A 13,936-nucleotide genomic window follows, 5' to 3' on the forward strand; every position below is an offset into this window, starting at 1 on the left:
AGTCTGAATTAAGAGAAAAAAGTCAGAATTATGAAGAAAAAGTCAGAATTGCGAGATTTAAACTCAGAATTATTTTATTTTTTTATTCTGTGGCGGAAACAAGCTGCTTTTGTTCTTCTTTTGTAGGTTGCTTTGGATAAAGCATCTGCTAAATGCAAACTTTGTTCACACAATATGAACATACAATGTTTCATCTGGTTATAAGCACTCAGTAATTCACACTGATTGCAAAGCATCATATATGAGAGCCAATCATATATTATAGCTCATATAAAAGCACTATTATACACACAAATGGTCATTTAGTGCAAGTAAAATGTTTTATGAGTTTGCTCGCTGCTCACTGCTCCTTTCTTCCCCCATCGCTCTTTCTCTGTGTGTTTATATCCAATCTACATTTCACACAGTCTCAGTTTCATATTAACAGTAAAATATGTACACTGGCAGATTGGTGTTTCCGTAGAAACAGAAATACAGTCGGAAGGAAAACAAACAAAACACATTAAAATGACTCCAGAAGAACTCAAACTCCTTCCGTTTTAAATATCACAAACGGTTTACTCTGATTATTAAACTGGGATACGGGGAAGTATTTTAACATCCAAGTGACACATTGGCTTTAAATAATGGCAGAACTCTGAGTGCATGCAGAATTTCAGAGGTCAAAGGTCAGAGGTGAGAAGGTGAAGGGTGAGAGGTGAGCATACCTGGAGCTGCTGATCGCTCTTCCGCTGACAGCAGCACCACACATGTTGACAGGAGGAGGACGAGGAATCTCCTGCAGACAATCAACAACAAACACTTAAACACTCATAAAACACTGAAACTGCGTACTGTAGTATGGCTGCATGATCTGGATGGGAAAAATTAATTGCTACTTTGCTGCAATTTTCATTTAAGACGCAAAATTTCATTAAAATTCTAATTAAATTAAAAAAGAATTCCAGATGTGCTGTGCCTGTTTGTAGGCCTGCATTTACAATTATATATCAATATGGCTATTAAATAATAATATGAATAATAATAATTATTATTGTTGTTGCTGTAATTTTACAGATGTAATGTTAAATTATTATTATTGTTAATAAATAAAAAACTAAAACAAAGAACTATTACTATTGAAATATTTAATAGTAAAATAAAAATTATTATTATTAAAAATATTTTAAAAATAAAATAAAAACTATTACTATTGTAATATTTCACTGTAAATTAGAAAAAATGAGTATTTAATAATAATAATAATAATAATAATAATAATAATAATAATAATAATGTTTTCACATTACAACTGTAAAATTACAGTACTAATATGTATGGCTGTTTATTTGCTTAATTTTAAAATGTTAAACCATCAGACTTTTATTATATTATTATTATTAAATTTATTTGATTAATCGTGTAGCCCTAGTGTAATATATACTGCACATCACATGCAATTCACAAATCATACAAATACATATGCACCATACAGTATTAAATGTTTCAAGCTGACTGAAATATGTTGCATTTAATTTGGCAGGTTAATTCTTTTTAGCATATTTAATCCAATTTTTGTTGCTATTGTGTAAGTATAACATGTCTTAAAAATACAGTATTTGCAACTGGAGTCTGAAAAATAAGCTTTTCTCTTTGAATTAATTCTGATTGAACACCTTTTCTGACCCCATTTGCAGTTAAACTCATTTATCAATAAACAAGACTACTTTATCATGATTTAGCAATGTTTAAATGTTTGTACTGATTTGTAAAATCACTTTTTGCATCAAGACTGCTCGTTTTGCACATATAATGCTGAACTGGTTTTTGAAGGCATGTTATGACTGGAATTCCTGCCAAAATAAATGCCTTCACACAAACCGCTGTCAGATGTTTACATTCTTTTCGATCTAAAATCTCAGACCCACATCATTGCGACCTTCACACGGAACCGAAGGCAGGCGCTCATGTACAGTAATGCCATGCATGATGCTTTCATTGTTTTCCAGCGTGAATGGGAATCATCAGACGTGTTTAAGACATTCCCCGTGTACGTGAATCCCTCAGGCCTGAATTCCTGCTGGAAGCCTGTTCTCCAGTGACTCGCTACAGGAACCCAGCATGTGCTCCTCAGATGTACAGAATCAACAGAACAGAGTCCAGAATCAAACAATAAACCACTCGAGGCCATGCAGTAAGAGATGTTCTTATAAAACACCCTTAATCACAGTAAAATCATGGTCAAACCTTGTCCCAACCAAGAGCGACATAACATGTTTCCAGCAATAAATACACTGACAGAAATCAAAGCCAATCAGAAAACATGAGAATCTGAACCAATGAGATTCCACTGTGGGGGCGGGGCTACAAAACAGAAACCTAAAAGTAACAGAGAACTACTTGTGAAATAACCTAAAATCTAAAACAACTTTTAAATTAATTCTGACTGAATTAATTATCTAATTAACTAATAAAACAATTTATCAATTTCTAATTAAACAAGAATATTTTATGTAATTTTTGCATCTTGTATATTAATTTAAACATTTTTTGATATTTGTACTGTTTCTACTGAGAAAAACACTTTTTGCAGTGATAATGCATAAACATTTTATTGGCAACTAACTGAAATAAAATACATATACTTTGATGTCATTTTTAAAACTAGACCTAAAAAATAAATAAATAAAGAAAAATAAATATTTAATAAAAACAAAACCTAACAAAAATTCCAAAGCATACATTTTTTTCAAAACTTTAATTAAAATATAAACTGAAAAAAAAGTCAAAATATTAATATATACTATAAAAGTACATAATACTAAAATATTAATATTTATTGCATAGTATGACACATATGTAAACATAAACTGCATTAATAGCATGAATATTATGGTATTGGAGAAAACAGCCATAGACATCACGTAACATGCATGCTTTATGACAGAGAAAGGGTTTCCCAAACGAATGCACTTTGGCTGTTGAACGTGTGTGTGAAGCTCAGTTTAGGAGGGCCAGTGTGTTTTGGGGGGTCCTGGTGGTATGATTCACATGAGAAATGAAACCCAAACAAAGCATTTTATGACTCTGACGGAGCAGGCTAATGGAGGTCGGTCTGGTGCCGTTATAAACTGTAATTATCCTGTCGACGAGAAGCTGAACACAGGAACGCTGCGGGTCACAAACACAGCAGAGGAAACGGCCCTTCGTTTCAGAAAGTGTGAGCGACTGCTCTCCCGAGAAAGTTTTTACAGTATTTCATAGGGCTAAAATGTAAAGAAGATGTCTGTGTCACAAACAATTTGATGCAAAACAGACCAGAAGCTCTGGATGCTCAACAGGAGTCTGACGGCTCAACCCTAGGTGGCGCTAAAGAAATATAAGAGTAAGATCAGTTAGTTAAGTCTGTCATATCAACTAGCATGTTTCTCACTTGATTTAATATTTTGTGAAATAAATGCAAACTGTTCTCAAAGTGTGGCTTAAATACTTTTTGGAGGCACTTAAATTGTAACCTAAACATGCATACTGTATATCTAACAAACATAAACATTATATTCTTAAGATTAAGTTCAAGGTTTTGAATGTGTGAAAGGAGATCTTGTATAAATAAAAACAAATATTGTTGATATCTCTAATAGTCATATCTTTGTAAAGCAATGCTAATTCAATAAGCACAACAGAACAGTGTTATATTAGTATAATTGAGATACATTTTTTTTATATTTTTAAATAATATATTTTGTATATATATATTTTTATTTTTTATATTTTTAATATTATAATTTTATCATATTTTAAAAATATTTTTTATATCAAATTCAATATTTTTTATATTTTTATATTTTCAGTTTTTTTTTTTTTTTAAATCTTAGTAATTATACAGTGTTTTGTCATTTTTACTTGTTTTTTAAAAATACATCTCTCTCTCTCTCTCTCTCTCTCTATATATATATATATATAATATATTTTATATTATAATATTATATATATATATAAAAATTAGTAATATATATATATATATATATTACTAATTTTATTTCAGTTTTAATTATTTTAGTACATCATGTCAAACTAAATGTAAATGCAAAATGTTAGCTGAAATTAAAAAATATATATATTTGACTTAATTTCAGGTAATATTTATTATTTAATATTTATTATAAATTAATAAATATTAATATCTATTTAGTTAATTTAATAACCCTGCAAAAGAACAGTTTTTAACTATTTAGACTAGTCTTACAAGCTAGTCATAATTGTTTTCTTTAAGACTGGTTATAACTTCATGTCAGTTACATAAAAAGTAAATTTGTCTAATTTGAATCCCATGACTAGCTGCTAGTTGGTTAGACTAGTTGTTAAGACACAGATTTAACATACAACAGGCCGCAGGCTTGAGAAACTGAAGATATCCCTCAACGAAGACACATCATCCTCTTACAGGACTGACAGTCGGTTATATAATCCTGCCAGAGAAGAATGTGGAGTGAGAAACCATCATTCATCCTGACACAGTGTTGAGATACTCTCCTCATAAACCTTAAACCAGCAGCCCGAGGGAAGTCTATCTAGTAATCATATTTGACTAACAGTTACCCCAAAAGATTTCGTCCCCCACCTGATATATCCTGACACCAACAAAACCTTCAACATACAGTTCTGAGCACGACTTCAACCACAATCACATGCACAAACAAAAACAAAAAAATTCTCTTTTCTGCACTTAACTCCTCAGCACCAAGGTTTGATATATATATATTTTTTATGATAAATTGCTTGTTATGTTTCTCATTTGTAAGCTACATTGGATAAAAGCATCTGCCAGATGTTCTCAGATGTCCATGAAGCACCTTCAAGAAAAAAAAACATGCATTTCAAGCAAAGTTACCTGCTGTTTTGGATTGGTCAGCCTGATCGGTTGGTCAAACTTATTTGTTTTCCCACAGTTCTCTCTGAGAGGATGCCACCTGCATCCGCTCGAGAAGACGGTGTGACATTCCACGACCGATGAAAAGAAAACAATAACACAAACAAAACACAGCGGAAGAAAGAAACAGAGAAGACCGAATCTAAACAAGAGTTTGTCTGAGCCCTTAAAACAGCAACTGTATGTTCCTGTCATGTTCCTCAACATCTGAGAAAATGGTTTTCATAACCCTGAACATGATGAAACATCTCCATGTTCCTCGAAGAACACTAAAAACGCTGGATTCATCCATACAAATGCCCAAACCTCATTAAACAGGCTGTGGCTTCATTGGTGAGTAAATCCTGAGATTTGCAGCGATCCCAGCGTCTGGCTGCAGTAGTGAACAAAACTAGTTTTAAAAGCAATGCTGACTCGTTTAAATGACTACTAGCAGTTTTGGGAATGTAAACAGATTACTTTTTTCAAGTAACTAGTAAGGCCATGCATTCATTTTTAATTTACAAGAAAATATCAGTTATATTTCAAATAAGAATCGCCAGTCACTTTGTTTTCTCAGTTATTGACTGGCAGCTCTCCTGTCTTCATGTTGAGAGAAATCGGATTTAATTTATTTATTTATATTATTGCTGAACTTTCTGCATCCTATTCTTCATGCAATCCAGAACAGCAGCATAACTGAAAGGTTTATTTGAGCTGCGCTCTACTGTACAGACGTGAACTTACATTTCCTTCAGCCTGAGGCTCATTCATTTCACTTTTGGTGTGAAAGGGCTTTTACATTAGTCAAAAATATAACTTTTCCATACTAAAAACAAACAAGCAACCCCAGCCCAGATTTTAAAACACAAAAGTAACACAACAGATTACTTTCCATAAAAAGAAACTAAGTAACAATATTGTAATGCATTACTTTTAAAAGTAGCCTTCCCCAACACTGGCTACCAGAGCTGCAAAAATTGCAACTGAACATGTGACTCCCAAATATAAACAGTAGATTCAATATATAAAACTAGATTCAGAAAGTTTCATCCACTCTGAAAATTTTTGCAAGTCAAGAAACATTCTGGTTCCTCAGCTGCACCTGAGTTGGGAAACCCAAATTTCCTGACCCTTATTGACCTGTGAGTATTTAATATTGCCTTTTTGACCTTAAATGTCCACAGCATTGGGAGACAGTTGATATTCCAGCATCCCAAAGCAACTACTGTGACATTTTACTTGCACTTGGCCCCCGATTCTTCATCTACCTTCAATTCTAGCAACACAAATGGCTTTACGGCTTCACAAAACAGCAAGGAAGTCACTCAAATACATCTCGACCAATCGAGTTTGGGGGTGTGGCTAACGCAGATCACTCTGATGCACAACGCTTGCATAATTTACGCTCGTATCACTCCGTGCCAGAACTAAAGCCATGTTTTCAGCAAACTGAGCAGATGCTCACGTAGCCGAGATTGTTCGCTCACTGATCGGCTGCCAATATCTGATCCTGTTGGCATTGGTTTCTCACACCTGCAGCCAGAGCGTGACTTCATTACTAAAGCGCTGTTCTGTTGGTAAATCATAAAGACAGGGTTTGACTTAGATCTGGACCTTCTAAAAAGACCTGTGTTTTGGATGCTAAGCTTCTTCTCTAAAAAGATGGACTCCTTTAATGACAGCAAGCTTATGCAGATTCACCAGCACCAAACCAGCCTGGAAATTCATGCTGGTTTAGATCCAATCATTTAACAAGATGAAGAGCTATATGCACACAGAACAACATCAAAGGCAAACTATCTACGCAGCTATTAATCAAGAATATGTGGAGCTAAAGTATGGGAACATCTCTGAGAAATAAAGTGCAATGTTCCTGGAAAGTAAAGCAAAAAATATCTAGTTAAGTAATAGAAAGCATGAAGAAAGCCACAACTAAAGACATTTCCATGGTCATTATCACAAAATAAATCCCATCAGCGTGATACAAGACCCTCCTTGATCACCCGCTGGGTTTATTTTGCAATAAAGACAGCATTACTGTTTTCTTCTACTGTACGTGTATGATGATATGGTGAATGCTAGTTTATTGTACATTCTAATGACTCTCTCCTCTGTCTCTCCTTGTTGGATGTGCAATGACATGTACGAATGCATTAAACATGTGCATCAACGCCCATCTAACAAATACAAACCATGCATGCATAAGTAACTGCGGTAATGCCAAAAATAGTATTTATTATGAAAGAATCCTTACGAGTACATTGGGTTCGAGATTATGAAAGTTTTTTAGTTGTCAAATCAGATCAAGGTTCCCACACTTTTTTGGTTCCAGGTTGGAGAATGTGCAATGACACTCAACGCTCATCTAAATAATGCAATCATGCATGCATAAGTAACTGTGTTAATATCAAAAACACTATTTATTAAAACTGAATCAAAGAGATTATTGGATTCAAGTTTACAAGTTAGTTGTCAAATCAGGTTAGGGTTCCCACACTTTTGAAAAATGCATTTCCAAGAGTTTTTTTCCAATGAATTAGACATGAACAAACATGCAACGACAGATTACATTGGGATCAAGCTTATAAAGGTAACTTTTAGTTGTCAAATCAGGTCAAGGTTCCTACACTTTTTGACCAATTCATTGGTTTCAGGTTGGAGGATGGGAAACGACACTCAACACTCATCTAACTAATGCAATCATGCATGAATAAGTGACTCTTGTAATCTCGAGAATATTATTTAATATGACCAAATGCATCTGATTACTTTGGGTTCAAGCTTATGAAAGTCATTTTTAGTTGTCAAATCAGGTTTCCACACTTTTTAACCAATGAATTTCCAAGAATTTCCCAGACATTCATGATTAGACATGAATAGACAATAACACTTTATAGTGATCAAAACATCTCCAGAATCTCATCTCCGTGACCAAAGCAATCTAGACATGTAGAAACATCTTCTAAAAGGCAAAGATGACCCCAAACTGATCATCATTCCAAATCTAAATGACTTTCTTTCTTCTGCAAAACATAAAAGACATTTTGAAGAACACTGGGTTCCAAAACACTGAGACATTCTTCAAAATATCTTCTTTTTCCACAGATGAACAAGTCATACAGGTTTGGAACGACATGTCAATGATGTGGATTTGTTGGGATTTCATTGAGTCAGGAATGGCTGTCCAGATGTTAGAGGTCAATGCTCATCTCCATGAGGAATGTTGCTGCTGTTGTGTGATCGGTTATGGGACGTGAACTAACAGCGCACAGTAAAACCACTCATATTTCAGTCACTTCAGCCAAAACTACACTTTATGAAACCAGTTGCAGTTCATAAATGCAAACAAATAAGACAGTAAATCACAAAGCCTCCTCATCTGGTGCACATTTGGTTCTAAAGCAGGAGGAATTTAACCCCAGATCAACATATGGAAAATACAGTGATTTGTGATCAGTATGAAGACGAAGTCAATCTGGTGTTGGAGTCACAGACTGAGACTGCAGGAAAACTATATTTAAACTAGTTTTAAGTTTGCACGAAACTCCAGCATTAATTTAGGAATATGCACTGTGCACGAGTTCAATCATTCCTCTAGTTGATCAGATGAATGCACGCCAATAAATGCATCTAAACTGTTTTTATTTTTTTTTTATTTTTATTTTTTTTTATTTTTTATCATCAATAACGCGCAACTAGCAGCTAAGTGATTTTTTCCTCTTAAAATGTTAGGAAGAACCTGAATGAAGCTTTGCACATCGGGTCTCCAGTCCAGAAGCCCACGACACTGAAAGTTACTCACGTTATCGTTGTGGGAGAAACTTGTCCACTCCTTGTCCGTTGGGCTCCTAAATGCATTTGTATGCATTTGTCCAAGCAGCAGTTTTCAAAGCGAAAACAGAATTCCACAGCAGAAGACACCAGCGGCTCATGAGAGCAGATCCAGTCTGATCAGCAGCGTCCACATCACAGTCCGTCCAGACTCCGTCTCCGCGAGGACGCGCGCATGGAGAGCTTCACAGATCAGAGCTTGAACATCAAGCGCGCTGCCGGAAACTCTGGGCGATGACGGGAGAGCAGAATCAGTAGATCCGTATTAAACCGGACTGAGAGAGAGAGAGAGAGAGAGAGAGAGAGAGAGAGAGAGAGAGAGAGAGAGAGCGAGAGAGAGAGTCGCTCCGGGCTCTGTGCTCCGCATGTGTCTGGACTTGCTCGGTTCGGCGCATCTCCAGCGCGCGCGCTCGGTGTTGGGTTTCACTCATTACTGCCGTGACATCATCCACCCGACCCGTCCGGTCATTTACATCCAGAGGACTCTGGAACAGGTTTTGCTTTATGGTCAAATTCAGAATATCTAGCGAGAATAAATTCGCAATGCTGTCAAATCAGTAGCACTGTAGGCTGCCTCAGTAGTTTTAATTCATCTTAAAATATTGCATATGCTTTATCAATCTAAACATGTCTCAAAATTGATTGTACCATAGTTTACAATTCTGCGGATGTGTTCAGTCATCATCTCTGGAAGGATTTGGAAAATTATGGGTGGAAATTTGATGTATTGTAAGAATTAGTTATGTTTTATTTTAATATCAGTATAAAGATATTATTATTATTATTATTATTATTATTATATCTAGATATTGTTATTTTAAAGATAAAAAATGCTATGTAAATCTATATCTGTATTATAGCTTACAGCTCAAGTAGCCTATATTGGGTAAATACTGTACCATATAGGCATGTCTGGGCCAACAAAATTTCTTACGTTGCATAAATGAATACGAATTATGTTTTATTTGCTATTTAGGTAATTGTTTTTAGTACAGCTTTTTAAATACGAGAACAAATACAGTAGTCTACTAGCAAATAAAATATAATTTTTATGGAGAAAGTGATTATCAAATAATTTTTTATTTTTTTGATGACATTAATTAGTAAAATACTGTTACCACAAGAAATATCTAATAAAATAATAATAATAATAATAATAATAATAATAATAATAATAATTTATTATTATTATTATTATTACTATTATATATTTTTTTCATATTGGCTTTAATAATAAAATTATGGCCAATAATAATAATAATTATAATAATTACTGCACAAAAGTATGTTTAATGACCATAACAAAATAATTATTATAAATCATAAGATCAATTTAGATCAATATAGTTTTTTCAGTACAGACAGATGTTTGCAAATAAATTAATGGATAAAGAGATTATAAAATAAAAAAAAAATAGGATAATTACATTAATTAGACAAATAACATTACCAAGATATTATTATTATTATTATTATATTATTATTATTATTATTATTATTATTATTATTAACTGTACAAATTTAACTGTATTATTAGCTGTAATTATTAACCGGAAAATATTAACTATAATTATTCTTTAATGGCCTCAATGAAATATGCTGGTCATAACCATATAGAGACATATTTCACCATCCAATCAATTTGTCCAGCTCTATATTATTTCTCACTGAATAACCCATTTGAGGGTCGTTCACACTGACAACATCCACACCAACTAGAAACCTCGGTCTTGAACATCAGATGCTAAAGTCCTCAAGAGCTCATTCATTCTGACATGTGAGCTTCTGTTTGACCTCACTGTGAGCCTGAAAGGTACTGGATTTAGCCTGAACACAAAAATAACTCCATCCCATCCTAGAAGCCAATAGGAACAGCTACACCTTCACACACACTGTCACAATCACTCTTGTGAAAACAGGATAACGGGTCTCAAACGAGTGTTTTAATTTCACCCAGCAAAATGACCCATTAACCAGAGCAAACACGGGGCACTGAACCGCAGATCAGCAAACCTCATCATGTTGTGTTTGGGTTAAAACGCCACTGCAGGTCTCCTAGTTCAAATCCCAGTTGGCGATCGTTCAATGTCCCTAAATGGCAGCAAACCAAAAAACGCAACACGCGTACATGTCTAAAACAGACTCAGTGCCTCGTTCAAACCCTAAACCTCCCCGTATGGATCTCTGCTGGTGAGAGACTTCCTCCCGGGAGGAACGTAATGGATGGAGCACGTGCGGGAGCGTGGACTGACAAACCCAGAATCCTCTGCACACACAACATCATCATTCAAAACCAGCGGCCGGATTCATGAACATTTCCTAAGAAAGAAGTTTAAGAAACATTTGGTGACAATGTCCTCACCCTCATGTCATCCAAGATGTAGGTGAGTTTGTTTCTTCATCAGGTTTTGAGAAATGTAGCATTGCGTCAGTGTCTCAGCAATGGATGCTCTGCAGTGAATGGGTGCCGTCAGAATGAGAGTCCAAACAGCTGATAAAAACATCACAATAACCCACAAGTAATCCACAGCACTCCAGTCCATCAGTTAACATCTGGAGAAGACAAAAGCTGAAACAAATTATGCATTAAGACGTTTTTAACTAAAATACGAGTCCATAATTCATAATAACGCTTCCTCCAGTGAAAAAGTGTTCTGGTCTGAATCAGGAGAGAAATCTGCACAGATCAAGCACTGTTTAAACAGTTCTAAACAAATATGTGTCTGGATTTTGATGTGAGAGACAACAGGAGATGAACTTTTTCACTGGAGGAAGTGTTATTATGGATATGGAATCGTGTTTGAGTTAAAAACGTATTAATGCTGGATTTGTTTCAGCTTTTGTCTTCTCCAGATGTTAACTGATGGACTGGAGTGCTGTGGATTATTGTGATGTTTTTATCAGCTGTTTGGACTCTCATTCTGACGGCACCCATTCACTGCAGAGCATCCATTGCTGAGACATTAATGCAATGCTATTTCTCCAAATCTGACGAAGAAACAAACATCTTCTGTTAATTTTGATCATAACAATATAAATGTTAATAATAAATAATGCTAATGTACACTAACTATTGTATTACAATACAATAATTTTAGGGCTGTCAAATGATTAATCACGATTAATCACAACCAAAATAAAAGTTTTGTTTACATAATATATGTGTGTATACTGTGTATATTTATTATGTATATATAAATACACACACATGCATGTATATATTTAAGAAGAATATGTTATGTTTATATATTAATATATTTATATATAATATAAAATATAAGAATATAAATATATAAATGTATAAACATGTAAATATTTTCTAAATATATAATTTATGTGTGTGTATTTATATATACATAATAAATATACCCTGTCATATATTATCTAAACAAAACTTTTATTTTGGATGTGATTAATCGTGATTAATCATTTGACAGCCCTAAATAATTTATTTATTTTTTTATTGGTACATGAACTGTCTTATGTAAATGTTCATACACTATAGACTAACGTGCAGCACGCTGGCATAAATGGCACATGTTGAGCTCCCATTAAAGCCAAGCGCTGGTGGTCCTCATCAAACCTCATGGGAACCGATAAGAGATTGAATGAGCTGGAATTCCGCTTCATTAATATTGTGGTTAATGTGGTTAAATAGTTCTGTGTGCACTGTGTGTGTGTGTGTGTGTGTGTGTGTGTGTGTGTGTGTGTGTGTGTGTGTGTGTGTGTGTTTAAAGATCTGTGAGCAGCTACAGCTATTAGCATTGCAAACAAACATTCATATGCACAAACAAGAGCTCAGTTCTTCTTTAACTGGATAAATCGCCCAAAAACATGGCTTACTTTCTTCTGCAAAGTACAAAAGGTTATATTTTCAGAAACACTCTACAAAATATATTCTTTTGGGTTTTGCAGAAGAAAGAAATTCATACAGGCGTGACATGAGGGTGAGTAAATGATGACAGAATGACGATTTGCTCATTTGTGGCACGGTGTCGATTGTTTGATAATCACTATAATTAGACAAATACTACTACTATTAATTATTATTATAAAAATTATTCATGGTAAAATTGTCTAATTAAAATGTGTTTTTTTTAAAGAGAAAAATAGTTTATTATTATTTCATTGTGGTTGATAAAGAATAATTATTTATGTACAGTAATTATTAATATTATTATTATTATTTTGTTGTTGTTATTGTTGTACATAAGTAATTATTCTTTATTGGCCACAATTAAATACTCAAGTCAATATGAAATCAAAACTGGCCTGATTTACATATTGTTAAATGCTATTCCAAAATAAATATAAAATAAATAAAAATACATTTAAAATATATTTAATAATAACACTTTTTAAATATTATTATTATTATTACTACTACTACTATCAAGGATGTAGGTTTGATTTTGACATTGGTGGGACAAACAGCAGACAATATTGTGGATATTTCAGTTTGCTTTGCACATTCAGTCTAACAACATAAAGTTAAAGAGTGTTAACTTTATCATTCAGCTGATCTGTGCTCGTATGTTTTAAACACTTTGGCTACTTTATATGTCCTTACTCTGCTCATGTATTAAATGTACGTCCTTGAAAGCATGCAGTTTTCTAGTGTATTAACTTAAACTTCTTGAATTACAACAACAGTGGTTACATACACATATATTTCATTGTTTGATCAAAATTATAGCTAGGGACAATTTAGTAGCTGCTGGATATTTTTATGGACATGTCTTTAGCATCCCTACTCAATTCTACTCCCTTGGTTATTAATATATTCTGTAGTCATTCTGTCATTTTTTCCCTGAAGGTACAAAAAAAAAATGAGATGCCGCTGGAAACGTGTTGCATTGCACGTGGCAGAGTTTTTCGGGGGTTTTGGCACATGCTCAAAATTAGCATAAATGTCTCAAAAATGCCTGTTCCTTTGAAGTGGAAGTGGAATAATAAAGGTCGGATTCATAATGACCCCAGATGTGTATTAATGAGTCTGTCATGTACGCTGCTATGGAATGACAGGCTAAATTCATTACTGTCCCAGCCCTCCTACCGTACCCCAGACTTCATGTCCACCGGGAACATATGGGGCGTCCCAACACTGGCTTTCCATTACAGGTCCAGTCTGGAGCTCCAGTAAGGGTGCTGTTGGGAGAAAAGCATATGGATGCTGGTAAACATTAAGGAGCATGTTGGAAATACACAAGTTGT

The 13,936-nt window shown here is 34.1% G+C and overlaps 3 protein-coding genes across 6 annotated transcripts in view; 1 reads left to right on the forward strand and 2 right to left on the reverse strand.

Moving 5' to 3' along the window:
* clcn3 (chloride channel 3) overlaps positions 1 to 8,987 on the reverse strand; it is a 41,300-nt gene extending 32,313 nt beyond the window's left edge. For 2 of the 4 annotated variants that reach the window (XM_042713856.1, XM_042713855.1), the window contains exons 1-2: positions 8,694 to 8,987; positions 708 to 778 (exon numbers count right to left, since the gene is read on the reverse strand). In XM_042713856.1, the coding sequence (XP_042569790.1) occupies positions 708 to 778; positions 8,694 to 8,749 (127 nt within the window). In that variant the 5' untranslated portion in view covers positions 8,750 to 8,987. The remainder of the gene's footprint in view (positions 1 to 707; positions 779 to 8,693) is intronic. The other 2 variants (XM_042713857.1, XM_042713854.1) reach the window with 1 other exon arrangement.
* LOC109085971 (protein phosphatase methylesterase 1-like) overlaps positions 1 to 13,936 on the forward strand; it is a 576,397-nt gene that overhangs the window by 295,690 nt on the left and 266,771 nt on the right. The window lies entirely within an intron of this gene.
* rnf150b (ring finger protein 150b) overlaps positions 1 to 13,936 on the reverse strand; it is a 581,444-nt gene that overhangs the window by 288,481 nt on the left and 279,027 nt on the right. The gene's annotated exons all lie outside the window — the stretch shown is intronic.

The sequence above is a fragment of the Cyprinus carpio genome, chromosome A23 (genome assembly GCF_018340385.1).
Source record: "Cyprinus carpio isolate SPL01 chromosome A23, ASM1834038v1, whole genome shotgun sequence".
In the NCBI taxonomy this organism is placed as follows: domain Eukaryota; kingdom Metazoa; phylum Chordata; class Actinopteri; order Cypriniformes; family Cyprinidae; genus Cyprinus; species Cyprinus carpio.